This window comes from Phyllostomus discolor, chromosome 5 (genome assembly GCF_004126475.2).
Source record: "Phyllostomus discolor isolate MPI-MPIP mPhyDis1 chromosome 5, mPhyDis1.pri.v3, whole genome shotgun sequence".
NCBI classification, from domain to species: Eukaryota; Metazoa; Chordata; class Mammalia; order Chiroptera; family Phyllostomidae; genus Phyllostomus; species Phyllostomus discolor.
This window is the reverse complement of record NC_040907.2, coordinates 14,831,695-14,846,524: the sequence shown is the minus strand read 5'-3', so window position 1 is coordinate 14,846,524 and position 14,830 is coordinate 14,831,695. Positions and strand designations below refer to the sequence as shown.

Genomic DNA, 14,830 nt, shown 5'->3' with positions numbered 1-14,830 from the left:
ATTTAACCCCGCCAAAAAGTCTCTTCTGAAGTTTTTCTGAGACCATCAGTGGACCGCTGTCAACGCTTCCTTGCGTCTTTCTCTCTTTAAGCGCCGGAGAGCTCGACGGGGACAGCGAACTAGAGGGGGGGGACGGTGGTGAGACTCAGTAGCGGAAAAGGCCGCGGCTGACCCGCCCCTTTTTCCTTCCAAGCCAATCATTAGTTAGAGTGGGCGGGGCCTCGCGCCAGCACTTGCGCAGTAAGAGGGGCTGGTGGAGGCGGAGAGGTGGAGAGGCAGAGATCCCATCTCCCGAAATGAAGTCTTGGGCGGTGGAGACCCAGATTCTACTGCAGTTGTTGGTTCTCGGAGCGGCCAAGTCGGCGCTCGGGGCTCAGCGCCTCTACACTCCGGACTGGCCGAGCCTGGACTCCCGGCCACTGCCGGATTGGTTCGACGAGGCCAAGTTCGGGGTGTTCGTGCACTGGGGCGTGTTCTCGGTGCCGGCCTGGGGCAGCGAGTGGTTCTGGTGGCACTGGAAGGGTGAGGGATCGTTGCCGTACCAGCTTTTCATGAGAGAAAACTACCCTCCCGGCTTCAGCTACGCTGACTTCGGGCCGCAGTTCACTGCGCGCTTCTTCGACCCAGACGACTGGGCCAAGCTCTTCCAGGCCGCCGGGGCCAAGTGAGTGCCGCTGCGGGTGCCGGCGGAGCGCCTCCTCCCGGGATCCGAGCAATGGGACGGGAGTTCGGCGGGTGGGAGCCTAGCTGGGGCGACTTGCCCAGGCTCACACAGCCGTCAGTCAGACTTAAGATACCCCTAGGTCATGTGTTTTATCCCCTGAAGGATGCAGAATTGAATGTGGCATGCCTGATCATAAGGAGAAGGTGCGTCTGGATTGAGGACTAGAAGAAAATAAAATTTTCAGGGAGGTGGTGGGTGGGAAAGCCTTCAATACCAACGCCTGTGTGTCGAGAGGATGGAGCTAGGTGATGCCTCATTGTCCATTCCAAGTCCACAACACGATCAGGATTTTAAGCAAGTGGTAGGGAGTGTGGTCCTAGTTCAGCTGTGAATTTCAACACGGCATCTCACCTCCCTGCAGCCCCCTTCCAAGGCTACAGAAAGGGGTTGTGTTAGTTCCTTTCAGTTTTAGTATCCGTGAGCAGGGGAAGGGAAGGGAGTACTGGTGAGCAGTATTTGGGGCCACAGCACAGATTCTCGTTCATCTGCTCTTCTTATGAAGGGTCCTTGTACATGAAAGCGCTCAAGAGATGTTAGAATTGTCTTGGGAACTGTTGGAGCTCTCGTGTGACCGGATGGAGAACTGAAAGTGGAGCGTGCTGAGGTGGGGAGGACAGTGACCAGGAGCCCTGAGGTTGTTGAAGGCTGAGGCCAATCTTGAAGAAGTGATCCCTGAGGGCAGTATGTGGCCAGGTGTTAAGCCAGGGAATGGTTACCCTTAGCTTCTAGGAGGAGGATTAGTTTGGTTGCTGGGAGGGCGGTGGGTTGGAGAAGAGGAAGAATGGAGAGGGTCAGGTCTTCTGGCTCCTGGCTTAGAGGAGCCTTTGACCCTTGTCTCTTCAGTCATCTTCCAGGTTTCAGTTCCTCTTGGACTTTAAGATTTCTTGTACTAAGCAATTACAGTGACGCTTAGTGTGTGGGACTATAAGGCTGGAATAAACAGAGGAGGTGTTCTCTATCTTCTAGGAGCCTGAGAGAGCCATAATTCAAAATCGGAAAAAAATTAAAATGTGGGAAACATTCTCTGTCCAGGCCTCTTTTCAGGGACCAGGTGACTGGCCTAGGTAGAGGAAGGGGACTGATGTCCCAGACTCCAAACCTCACCGCTCCAAGGTGAAGGTTCTTTCCCCAAACCAGAGGTTTTAGACACAGCCAGAGGGATCGGTCCTCTGCCTGTTTTTTGTAAGTTCCATGAGATGAGAATGATTTTTACATTTTTAAGATTTTATTTGTTTATTTTTAGAGAGAGGGGAAAAGAGGGAGAAAGAAAGGGAATGAAACATCCGATGCGTGAGAAATACATGGATCAGTTGCCCCTCACACTGGGGACCCAGCCTGCAACTAAGCATGTGCCCTGACTGGGAGTAAAACTGGCGACCTTCTAGTTCACAGGTTGGCACTCAATCACTGAGCCACACCAGCCAGAGTGATTTCTACATTTTAAAAGAGTTAGGGCCCACAAAGCCTGAAATACTTTCTGACCCTTAAAGTCTTAGAGCTCCTCCCTCTAGCCAGTGATTAAATTATCTCTGGGATTCCACCCCCCCAACCCCCCCACCCCCGTCCCGGCCATAAAAGCAAGTGAAATATTGAGTAATTTGGCAGTTATTTCAACCCTTGCCTTTACCCCCAGCTCATTTAGACTTTTGTCGCCTCTGTAAATGAGAGGCAATTCATGTGGGCTTGGTAAAACAAACAGCTTACTTTTTTTTATCATCTGCTATTTCCTGTAGAGGTTTCTTTCTTCTTTAGAGCAAAGACTTCAGAAAAGCTAAACAGCTCTGACTGGTGTGGCTGAGTAGGTTAACCGTCATTCCCACAAACCGAAAGTGGCAGGTTCGATTCTTAGGACACATGCCTGGGTTGCGGGCCAGGTCCCTGGTTGGGGGCGTGTGAGAGGCAACCAATGGATGTTTCTCTCCGTTCCGTGTTCAGAGAGCCAGTTTCAACCATTTCCAAGGCCTCGGTCATGCTGGGTAGGTTCATGTTCATGGCCCACTGCCCACTTCCTCTGCTCATGTGGTTTTGATGTCCACAGGTATGTAGTCCTGACAACAAAGCATCACGAAGGCTTCACAAACTGGCCAAGTCCTGTGTCCTGGAACTGGAACTCTAAGGATGTGGGGCCCCACCGAGATCTGGTTGGTGAGCTGGGAACCGCCATCCGGAAGAGGTGTGTGTCTGCAGACGGGTGATCCGTCATTGCTTCTGATCTAGCAGCCATCCACTGTGCCCTGCCTTCTCCACTCTTGGGTACTTTTGAAATTTCCGTTGAGCACGGAACCTGAGGGGCCTCTGGCCTTGGAATTAGCAGAGTTTGATGCTTGGCAGTTTTTATGTGACCAAACAGGACAACATCAGAGAAACTCCTGGCTCTGGCTCTGTCTAGCTGGGGGAAGGATACCCAGCGTAGACCACAAGGGCCCATTTGTACTCTGAGAAGGATGCTTTTTGGAAAGCCTTCCGACCCAGGCCCTTTTCCAGTGTCTGATGAACGCCAGGGACTGGGTCTGTCATCTGTGTGTTCCACAGAGTCATCAGCACAGACCCTTGCAGGCACCCAGCGGGGGTTTGGGTAGATGATAGATCTAGAGGGAGCTGAAAGCAGCAAAAAGTAAGGTAAGGAGCCACTGGGTTGATTCTGGTTAATGCTCCCCAATATTTGCCACTAAGTAACTTGCCAAGATAGGAAGTGGCAGCGGCAGGATTTAAAATCAGGGTTTCTGGTTTCGGACCCCACAGTTCTGGGTGTGTCTGCCTGTAAGGAGGAGAAGTGGTATTTGCCCAGTCTCGGCTCTGTTGTGATTTGGTAAACTCGGTGTCCTGTTTAAGGGGTGGGCCCACTGCCTGTGTGTGTAAATGAAGTTTGATCGGAACATGGCTGTGCCCATTCACTTACGTGCTGTCTATGGCTGCCTTCATGTTACCGCTTCGGAGTTAGAACAGAGACCACAGGCCTGCAAAGCCTGAAATACTGCCTGGCCCTTTAGGAAAGTGTGTGCTGACTCCTGCCCCCTGTTCAGTCCTCAGTTTCCCAGTGATGTGCGTAGACCATTGTCCTGCTGTAAACCTCTGAGGGGTTGATTGGGTTCAGACTTGAGGGTCCTTGATTTTTATCTTCTTTGTATCTCTTTGGTTCCGGAGTCACGTGGTGAAATAACTAACGCCAGCTCTGTCTGCCTTGCCTGTGTGGCAATGCACCTTGCTGCCTACTTGCCTCCCAGGGTTTCCGTTCCTCTCACCAGCCTTAACTCCAGCAAGCTGTACTGTGTATGAAAACAGGTCACTTCAACCACGTTTTGCTTTGGGTATATGAAAAACTCATAGTCAATAGTAGATAAATGAAACAAACCAATAATCATTCATTTCAACTACGTGGAAAATGTTACTAATGATTTTTTTTTCCTGAGGGATAAGATTTTGGATATGTTATTCTTTTTTTTTTCTTAACCAGATTTTTTATTGTTGTTGTTTGGCAGAATGAGTTAACAGTCATGTTTATTCAATAGGAAAGTAAAAGTGGCCGAAATAGAGAGCAACTTTATAAAGTGACATTTTCACCAGCCAGGGTGGTCTGGTTTTCTTTCCTTCAGTACATTTAATTATTTATAGTTAGTTTTACTGAGGAAAGTAATTTCATGAATTTAGTGCCCTATCATTAATGGCCAACATTTTTCTCAGGGTGCTAATTTTCCATTAATGAACAAGTGCTCTACTTGATTTGCTGTACAAAGTGAAGTGTAAACTCTTTTTTTTTGTTTGTTTTTCTTTTTCTTTTATTTATTTTAATCAATGTTCAAGTACAGTTTTCTCCCTTTTACTCCCATTCCAGCCCACCCACCCATCCATCCCCACTTCCCTCCCATTACCACCCTCCCCCTAGTTTTTGTCCATGTGTCCTTTAAGTTTGTTCCTGTGGATATGTTATTCTTTATACTTTTCTCTATTTTTCAATATCTCTACAATATGTATTATGATTGATAGAGAAAATGTTTTTTTTTTAAAAATGGACTCCATGTTATTATTGAGATAATTGACTTAAAAGTTGAAAGATGGTTTAAATGACATTTGATGTTAACATATTTGTGTATAGCCCTGGCCAGGTAGCTCTCAGTTGGTTAGAGCATCATCCCAATATGCCAAGGCTGTGGGTCTGATCTCTGGTCAAGGCACATACAAGAATCAGCCAATGAGATAGAGAGCAGGCTGACAGCTGTGGGGTGAGGCGGGGAGGTTAGGGGGTGGAGGGATCAAGCAAAAAGGAAAAGACTCATGGACGTGGATACCAGTGTGGGATTGCAGGGGGAGAGGGTAGAAGGGGGCTAAATGGTAATGAAAAAATACAATAAAAATGTATAAATAAATAAATAACCTCAGGGATGTGGGGGAAATCAACCAGCAAATACATAAATAAGTGGGACAACAAATTGATGTTTCTGTCTCAAGTCAATAAATAAAAAGTTTTAAAAAGTACTTATGTGTAAAATGTACTTATGCATACTATCAAAAACACAGTAAACCAATCGTTGTGATTGACTGATCAGAGATAATTGAATGGTTTGGGACCCCCCACCACCACCACGTGCCTTCATGTGGGTGTGTCTCACTGAGGTGTAAAAATGCTGCCGCTGTTTTTCGTAAGATAGACTGTTTTCTCTTCGCCACGTGACAGCTGCTGTCCTGTTTTTCTGTTGCAGGAACATACGCTACGGGCTCTATCACTCGCTCTTCGAATGGTTCCATCCACTCTACCAGCTCGATAAGAAAAACGGCTTCAAAACACAGTATTTTGTCACTGCGAAAACAATGCCAGAGCTGTACGACCTGGTTAACAGGTAAAACACAGGAATATTTGGGGGCTAGGACTTTTCTGAATGAAGTCAGAGCTTTCTGTAGGGTACTGTTCTGTCGGGGGGAGAGGAGCAAAGATGGAGTACGAGAAAAATCTAGAGGACGTCGGAACAGTGAAAGTGGTGGTTGTATTGAGATGACATGTGTTTTTCCTCCCACTCTTCTGAACTTCTGTAATGCGGTCATATTACCTTTATAAATTGAAACAGTCAAACGGAACCCAGGATGGTAGTAAGTCAGATCCCCCATTCGGGTCCCTCTGCACCTGCCATTCTCTTTGTTAGGATCTTAGAGAGGCAACAGCATCTGGCGGGCCCTAAGCCCTGAGTGGGAGTTGGCCTTGGACAGATTTGCATTTGAATCCTGACTCCTGTTGCTTAAAAAGCCTTGAGCGATCCCTGGCTGGTGTAGCTCAGTGGATTGAGCGCAGCCTGTGAACCAAAGCATCGCAGGTTCAATTCCCAGTCAGAGCACATGCCTGGGTTGCAGGCCATGGCCCCCAGCAACTGCACATTGATCTTTCTCTCTCTCTCTCTCTTTCTCCCTCCCTTCCCTCTCTAAAAATAAATAAATAGATCTTTTTTTAAAAAGCCTTAAGCAGATCACCCTTCTGAACCCCAGATTCTCACTGTGCAGTGGGGATAATAATGCCTTCTGATAGGGCTCAGAGTAATATGTGAAAAACATCTGTCACCATGCCTCCTACAGAGTGTTATTATTATTATCAATATCACTTAAAGTGATCACTTTTACTTTGGGATCTGTCTCGCCTTGTTTTATTCCTTGCTGGCCCCTCTCGCGCCTGGGGGCGGCTAGAGGGCAAGGAGCAGCCGTCTCTGCCTGGGCTCTCACTTACTTAGAGAGGCACTTGGACTTGGACTTGGACCCGCCTTGCATCCACGTAGTGTCTCTAAGGAAACCGTAGGGTTGTAAGAGACCAGCAGAGGCCTGGAGTCAGACAGAACTGGATCTGGAATCCAGTTCCTTTTCCTACTGGCTGTGTGGCCTTGACCAAACTACTTCATCTTCCCAGATCTCTGTTTTTTACCTGCAAAATGGGGATGATTTACGCCATAGGGTCACTGTAAGAACTAATGAGGCAATGAATATAAAATGCCTAGTACAGTTTCTCACACAGAGTGAAATGCAGATGATGTTATATTTTGCCTCTGAAACAGGCAGTCTTTTTCCTGGAGTTATTTGCTGTCCTGGTTATGGGTACATACAGCATAGGAATTGGCAGCAGGCAGATTTACATTCGAATTCCAGCTCTTGTTTACTGACAGGCCTTTTCACCTAAAACAAACTGCCCTGCTGAGCATCAGATTCTCGCTCTCTAAGGTGGGACTAATGATGCGTACCTTACAGGTATACACTCACACTCACGCCTCATAGGACTCAGAGTAATAACACATGAAAGGTGCAGCTGTGGCTCAGGTGGTTCTACAAATCCTTTGTGGTCGAAGCTCTGGCTAGCTGTCCAAAGGTATGCATTGGAGAGAATAGTTCAAGCTCTTCATACATCTCAAAAGTAAAAACTTTAATCCTATAGTTCTGGAGCACCATTTTTTAAAAAAGATTTTACTTATTTACTTTTAGAGAGAGAGAGAGGGAGGGACAAAGAGAGGGAGAGAAACATGGATGTGTGAGAGATACATCCATCAGTTGCCTCTCGCATGCCCCCCCAATCAGGGACCTGGCCCACAACCCAGGCATGTGCCCTGACGGGGAATCAAACCAGTGACCCTCTGGTTCACAAGCTGGCACTCAAGCCACTGAGCCACACCAGCCAGGGCTGGAGCAGCATTCTTTTAGCTGGAATTAGTTGCTGGTGGGAGACCAAACTGTATAATACTGATTCCAACTCTACTGTTTTTTTTTTAGATTTTATTTACTTATTTTTAGAGAGGGAAGGGAGGGAGAAAGAGAGAAAGAAACGTCAATGTGCAGTTGCTAGGGGCCATGGCCTGCAACCCAGGCATGTGCCCTGACTAGGAATTGAACCTGCGACACTTTGGTTTGCAGCCCGTGCTCAATCCACTGAGCTACGCCAGCCAGGGCACAACTCTACTTTTTAAAAAGTCATTAAAAGAAAAAGATGAGGGGAAAATATTCCAAAATGCTGTGTATTTAACAGTGGTTATGGGAGCAGAGGCTTTTTGTGTGTAAGTGGTGGTTTTTGTCTCTTTCATTTTCCACGGTCTCTGCCCTGTAGTAAGTTATGGTACTTCCAAAGTGGAAGAAAGCTAATCTTTAATTACTCTTTGCAGTCCTGACCGCATTGTAAAGAAGGATTCATAAGACGTCACCGCGAACGGGCTCAGGCAGTGAGCTTTGTGCTGCTGCGTGTCTTTCAGGTATAAGCCCGACCTGATCTGGTCCGACGGGGACTGGGAGGCTCCTGACGGCTACTGGAACTCCACAGGTTTCCTGTCCTGGCTCTACAATGACAGCCCAGTCAAGGCACGTGGTTCTATGGCTTTTCCCTTACTTATCTGTTGTGATTTAAAAAAATGTAAAGAGACAAGCTCTGGAGTAACAACAACAACAAAGACAGCAGCAGTGACAATAAACAGCAAGGTTCCCATGGGGGCGGCAGGGACCCGGGGACTTCACGGATGGTCAAGTCCTTTCACCTTTAATTCTTTCCCCTTCCTCTAAGTAGAGGGACTATCTTTTCTCCTTTAATTCTTGACTTTGACCACACAGGTTTAAATCTTGTTAAAATTAATATACCAAACCAATAGCATTAAATGATAGGAGTAAAATGCAAATATCTACAACTTCACCTAGTCTTTGTTGATTGTGTAGTTTACCTCTCAAGGGGAAGTTTTATTTCCTTTATATCCAGATTCTTGAGGGACCTTTGTCCTCCTCCCCCCCCCCCCCCCCCCCCCCCCCCCAGTCAACACGGCCACGCCACACAGGAGCGGTCCGATCACGGCGTGTGCTGTGGTGCACGTGCAGAGTGGCACCAGTCTTGGTCCTCACTGTAGGAAGTTTCAGAAATGTTACACGTCCTGGATTCGTTGTGGATCTAGAAAAATCTATGTATAAGAACAGTTTGAATTAAGCTGTCTTGGTAGATTCATAAACCAGAAAATGGGAAGAAAGGAAAAGAGATCCTATGTGACAAATAGGGACAAAGTGAGAGTGGTTTTCTGGGACTTGCCAAATGCGTGGGGACTTTTAGTGGCACGGCATCGTGGTTCTCCGCCAAGGGTCCTCACACAGGGCGGCCTAGCTGTGGACCCTTGGGTGGGATGCCGTGGACCCTGGTTTCCCACTCTTGTTCTAAATGCTTTCTTTTATTTTAAAAACCTTTTTATTGATTGATTGATTCTAGAGAGAAGGGCACGATTTGTTGTTCCACTTATTTATGCTTTCATTGGTTGATTCGTGTATGTGCCCTGACCGGGGATTGAACTTGCAACCTTCGCTTACTGGGACAATGCTCTAAACAACTGAGTTACCCAGCCAGGGCTCTGAATGCTTTCCCATGCATCAGGAAAGACTGTTATTGTGGAGCAATAGTCACTTTAGGAAAGTACTTTTAGGAGAAATAGACCCTTCTCCTTACCATCCCCTCCGTCTGTAGTTCCTGTGCAGCCTGCAGGTCTTCACTCCGCAGCCCTCAGTGCAGTGCACCCGCCCCGCCTAGGGTTGCAGCGCGCCCGGTCACACTGCACGTCTTTCCCTGCCTTCTCTTTCTGGCAGCGCTCACCTGGTCTAACATATTCCAGGTATCATTTACATTGTTTATTATCTGTCTCTCTCACCGAAGTGTCAGCTTTATACTTTATAAGGGCAAGGGTTTGGGGCAGTCCTTGCTATCCCCAACCCTGAGAACAGCTTTGACTTAGTTAGGCACATAATTCATGTCAGTCAAACGTAAACTAAATCTGGCTACTGACGATTAAATTCTCTCCTAGAAGTGTTAGGAAACATCCTGAGTCAGGTTCTTCCATTTATGTGAATCCCTAGGTAATGAACTCTGATGTAATGTCATAATTGTTCACACCTCTGTCTCCTCAGCTAGTTTCTGCTGGATCTCGGAGGGCGAGAACGCTGTTTTATTCACCTTAAGTGCCCCAGCATGAGCCTCCTAGTGGGAGGAGACATTTGCATTTATATATTCTGTGTAATGATTTCTCATAGTTCAGCTAAACCTCCAAGGAAGGAAAAGAATGCTTGATTTGTTTACCTGGGTCATGCAGTGGGAAGCATCCTGGGCTGAGCCCAGATACCTGATTCATAGTCTCAGCTGTCGAAACTGCCTGGGGTTATTACCTCGGGCAGGTCTTCTCTGCATTTCTCCTCTGATGAAATAAGTGGTTTACAAGGTAATCTTTGAAACAGGCTGTGCCAGCTCTATTGTGACAGATCACTGGAGCGGGGTTTCTCCACCTCAGCACTGTTGACATTTAGGGCTGCGTATTTATTTCTTTGTTGTGACGAAGCTGTCCTTGACGATGTAAAAAGTTTAACACATCCCTGGCCTTCCCCCACTAGATGGCAGTAGTACCACCCCAGTCGCCACAGCCCAAAGTCTCCCTTAGGCTTTGCCAAACTCCTCTGGGGCCAAATGGACCCCAGCTGAGAACTACGGCTCTGGGAGACCAGCAGTTTTCAGCCGGTGCGCTGCAAGAATGTTTAAGCCTGCCGTTCCTGACTACTTAGGCAGGGGCACTGACCTCTATTCTCTTAGAGTATCAAATTCAAAAATGACAACAGCCCACACAACAATAATCATAGGATGTGAATGAATCAGAAGTATACCTGTTTTTGTCAGATTGGCAAAAATATATATTTTGTGGCGTGCCGCAGAGTTTTAGTAATTAGTTTATGTGTGCCACGAGATGGAAGAGGTTGAAAATCGCTGCTCTGGGCTAAGTCTGCGCCTTGCGTCCCAATGGACTCTTAAGGTGTCACGCTGCCTTACGCGGGGAAGGCAAGGCATCTACCCTGGATGACCCAGTACGCTTCCCCCCTTTAGGACGAGGTGGTAGTGAACGACCGCTGGGGTTTTAACTGTTCCTGTCGCCACGGAGGATACTACAACTGTGCAGATAAGTTCCAGCCGTCCAGTTTGCCGGACCACAAGTGGGAGATGTGCACCTCCGTCGACAAGTGGTCCTGGGGCTACCGCCGCACCATGTCCATATCCGACACCGCGAGCGAATCTGAAATCATCGCGGTAAGGCCCCCGTGAGTTAGGTGACCGCCGTCCCAAAGGCGCCTTCTAGCCAAGCGCGGCGGAAACGCTCCGGGTGAGCGCACAGGTGCGTGGGACCTTTGGGTTGTCGACGTACTCGGAGAAACCTGTCCCGAGGGAATCAATGTAACCACAGAGGAAAGTTTTATGTACAGAAACGTTCTTCCCCGGGGTTATTTTCAGCTGGACGCGTGGGTTGTTTCCATTTCCTGCAACCGTAAAGGGGTGGTTAAGTAGATTCGGGAGTTGTCCTTAATCATTAAAATATTTATTAATGTAATACGGGTAACTGCTTAGAGGGTTGAGTGAAAAAATGACTTAAACTCACAACTGTATAAAATTAACTACATAGAAAAAAGACTGAAAGAAAACATAAGAAGTTAATGGTGTGGTGTCTTTGGGGTACAGTAACAAATTCTCCTTTTTAGAATTTTCTGTATACAACCTTCATCTTTCTGGGTTGCCCCAAAGTGCACCTGTTTGAGGTCACAATAAACAAGCAAACACACACACATCCCACTAGAAGCCTTGAAGAATGTACCTTAGTCCCTCCTTATTCTCAGTGACATGATCCAAGACCCGCAGTGGATGCCTGCAGCCAAGGATAGTACCGGACACTCCCTCTCTCCCTCTCCCTCCTTCTCTCTCTCTCTCTCTCTATTATATATATAATGTTTTACCCTATACTATACATATCTATGACAAAGTTCAATTTATAAATTAGGCACAGTAAGAGATTAAAAACAATAAGTAATAAAATAGGACAATTATAACAATATACTGTAATAAAAGTTACATGAATTTGGTCCCCCGAAATACCTGGTTGCACATACTCACCCTTCTTCTTGTGATGATGCGAGGTGACACAGTGCTTACTTCATGAGATGAGGTGAGGTACTTAAAACTGATGGACGGTTGATTTGTGGGATTTTCCACTTAATGTTTTTAGACTGCAGTCGACCCTGGATAGCCGGAACCGTGGGAAGCGAGCCCGCGGATGAGCGGATCTCTTTACACCGTGTTTCCCAGCGGGGCAGCATACACGATAACACAGCCCCGCACACACAGAGCACCCTGAAAGTCTTCAGGTCTCTTCTGTCTCCCCAAAGCCTCCACAGCGCCCCCTCAAATCTCTCCTCCCTGATCCCCATAGTCTCTCTGTATGACTCCATGCAATCCTTTCATGGCCAAGTGCTTTGTTCTGGCTTTCCTGCGTGTACTCGGTGGCTTCTGACACATGACCCTTTCCTCCCAGGGGAATGCCCATGACCACTCCCTGGAACTGGAGTTAACATATTTCTCCATCTCATAGCAGGGTTTTTCAGTGTTCTTCTTTAACCCTGTCTTGCTTTTATAATGACAAAAATATGTAGTATTTTTCAAAAGGGTAAAGGACATTCACAAAGCAGGGAGAGAAGGTGCCCTACATTCTTTTTCTTCTCTGAGTACCTGTGTGTTCTAGGCGTTATGCCAGGCTTAGAATCCCTCACCGGGGTGTCCTTGTTTCTGCCCTCCAGGAACTGGTTCAGACGGTCAGTTTGGGAGGAAACTACCTTCTCAACATCGGGCCGACTAAAGACGGACTGATTGTTCCCATCTTCCAAGAAAGGCTGCTTGCCATTGGGAAGTGGCTGCGCGTCAATGGGGAGGCTATCTATTCCTCTAAGCCGTGGAGGGTTCAACTGGAAAAGAACGAGTCTGTATGGTGAGCCTTGTCTCCGGTCGTGTGCAGGAACCAGACCGTGGCCCGTCTTGAGCTGGCCTCTCCGCGGGTCCGTGATGTTGGAAGCCACACCAGAAGTCATCTTGAAGGATCCCAAAAGCCATTCTTTTGCTATTAATTTGTACCCCAGTTTATGGTTTAAGCCACCAGGATGTCTGTGACTAGTGAGGGCAGTGATAGGCTTGGTGCAAAAAGCATCAGTCAATTTACTTGACGCTTTACCTTGTCTTCCTAAAATTAGTAATAGCTAATGGCTGTGTAGCACCTACGACATGCAAGGCTCCATTCTAACTTCTTTCCACCCATTTAATCCCCTCAACAGGCCCACCAAATAGATACTGTTATTGCCCCCACATTACAAGTGAGAAAGGGGCCCAAAGCGGTGAGACCACTTGCCTAGGAGCACAAAGCTAGTAAATGGAGAAGTCACGGTTCACACTTGGAATTATGGGTCGAGTTACCTGATCCTGGACCTGAGTTTTTGCAACTGCAACGTGGGGTGATGATGCTTCACTCCCTAGAGCTGCTGTGAGGGTTCACTGAGATAATGGGTGTGAAGCTTCCAGCAGGGTGTCAGGCGCATATGGCATGTTTGATGAGAGACATCTGCTCGCGTTGTGCCATACAGCACAGGCCCCTGGATCAGGGCGAACACGCTGACCCCTCAGTTCTGGAGGGGCTTCCGTTTAGTGGTTTTCGTCCTCTTCTCTAAGCATGGTGAAATCTCGGAATAATAAATTGTCTTCATTGCACATCTTGCCCTTGTGATATCCTCTGATGTTTTCACATGGATTTGGAGTTGAAAAAATATTGGAATAATAAGGCAGCTGGCTTCCATGGGAAATAACTAGTATAAGAGTTAAAAATTTTTCAAGAAAACCTATAACCCAATAGAGAAGGAAAATAAAAGATATCTCAGGAAAAGGCTGCTTTCTTCCCACAGACCTTACCTGGCATCAGTGACAGACACAAGGTCTTGGAATTGGTGGTTAATAGAAAGGGAAATGTATGAGATCACGTGTAATCACCTTAGGGGTCAGGGTAACAAGCCAGTTATCTCTGATAACGATGCTCTTCTCCCCCAGGTACACCTCAGAAGGAGCAGCTGTGTATGCCATTTTCCTGAAATGGCCAGAAAATGGAGTCTTAAGTCTTAAATCCCCCCAAACTACCTCCAGTACACAGGTGAGGAGCCTCAGTCAGTCCTTGCAGAGATGTGACAGTTTTGAAAGGAACTGGCAGGTCTTCTTACTTCTTTTTTCCTCCCCTGGCTCCCCCATGTTTATTCCCCCTTTGGACTGTCTTCCCTGCCCTGGCCCGGCTCGGTGGTTTCCTGCCATTTTCAAGCCGTATTCTATAACTCACTGATGCATTCATGTTTTCTCCATTGCCCTTTCCTTTCCTCAGATAATTATGCTGGGAATCCAAGAAGATCTGGAGTGGTCCAAAAGTCCCCATGAAGATCTCCTCATTCATCTGCCCCAGTTACCACCCTCTGCTCTCCCATCGGAGTTTGCTTGGACCATAAAGATGACGGGAGTGGAGTGATCGTCGCTGTTCAAGAGGAAAGGGACGCCATCTGCAGTTCACTGCTTTGATTTTCTTCTTCCAGTACCGTTGTTGCAATAAACTCCTCTTTCCTACCCAGCGATGGCTTTCCAACATATTTTAATCACAGGAACTGAATGCCTTACTCTGCTGTCTCCGTGGCTCAGAGACCTGAGACGCCTCGCCAGCATGTCTCTCTCTCTCTCTCTCATCAGCAGAAGAAAGAAGCGTACAGTTAAGCTTCGAGTTCCTCCTTTCCAACTTTGGAAATTATCTACAGTGCAACCTTCCCTCCATTCCCTGTTTGATGACTGGCTTATTCAATGACTTCAGATAAAGAATAAGCCAATTCACCATGTTGCCTATGGGAGGAGATTTAAAGTTTGTCAAGCTCAACCACCTGCTATACTGATTTGGCATCAGTTGTCACCAGCACCCCCCACAGAGCAGGAGAGCCCGGAGGGAGAGGAAGAGGCTTGCGAGGCTAACGGTCAGCTCTTCAGAACTCTCCAAAGGCAGCTAAGGGCTCTGAAATCCAGTCTGTGCACAATGATACTATGAAGAAAATGGATGTGATTCTGCCCTGCTTTTAAAAATAGAATCAAATAAATTTTAATGTCAAATCATTTCTACCAAAAAATGTGTGATAGCTTTTTTTTCCCAGTTGCCGTATGGACCACTTGCCGCAGCATTGCGTTTCCCTGTTTGAGAAGGGCCGGGTGCGTCTCCTTAATGCAGAACAAATGAAGTATCTTTGTTTTTCTGTTCC

The 14,830-nt window shown here is 47.1% G+C and overlaps 1 protein-coding gene across 2 annotated transcripts; it reads left to right on the top strand.

Moving 5' to 3' along the window:
• The first annotated feature begins 232 nt into the window (after positions 1–232).
• On the top strand, positions 233–14,701 carry FUCA1 (alpha-L-fucosidase 1). Of its 2 annotated transcripts, XM_036025525.1 has the most exons (9): positions 233–664; positions 2,763–2,897; positions 5,422–5,559; positions 7,933–8,038; positions 10,572–10,772; positions 12,308–12,495; positions 13,599–13,698; positions 13,921–14,097; positions 14,192–14,701. In XM_036025525.1, exons 1-8 carry the CDS (start codon positions 297–299, stop codon positions 14,059–14,061), a joined length of 1,377 nt encoding a protein of 458 aa, XP_035881418.1. In that variant the 5' UTR covers positions 233–296; the 3' UTR covers positions 14,062–14,097; positions 14,192–14,701. The 2 variants fall into 2 exon arrangements, with proteins under 2 accessions (XP_035881418.1, XP_028369746.1); XM_028513945.2 differs by having other exon boundaries at positions 13,921–14,701.
• Positions 14,702–14,830: the final 129 nt, after the last annotated feature.

Bases quoted from the DNA above. Each gene is read 5' to 3' on its own strand.
- FUCA1 (XM_036025525.1), top strand. From the start codon at position 297: ATGAAGTCTTGGGCGGTGGAGACCCAGATTCTACTGCAGTTGTTGGTT. The intron at 665-2,762 runs GTGAGTGCCGCT...TGATGTCCACAG, and splicing joins TTCCAGGCCGCCGGGGCCAA to GTATGTAGTCCTGACAACAA. The intron at 2,898-5,421 runs GTGTGTGTCTGC...TTTCTGTTGCAG, and splicing joins GGAACCGCCATCCGGAAGAG to GAACATACGCTACGGGCTCT.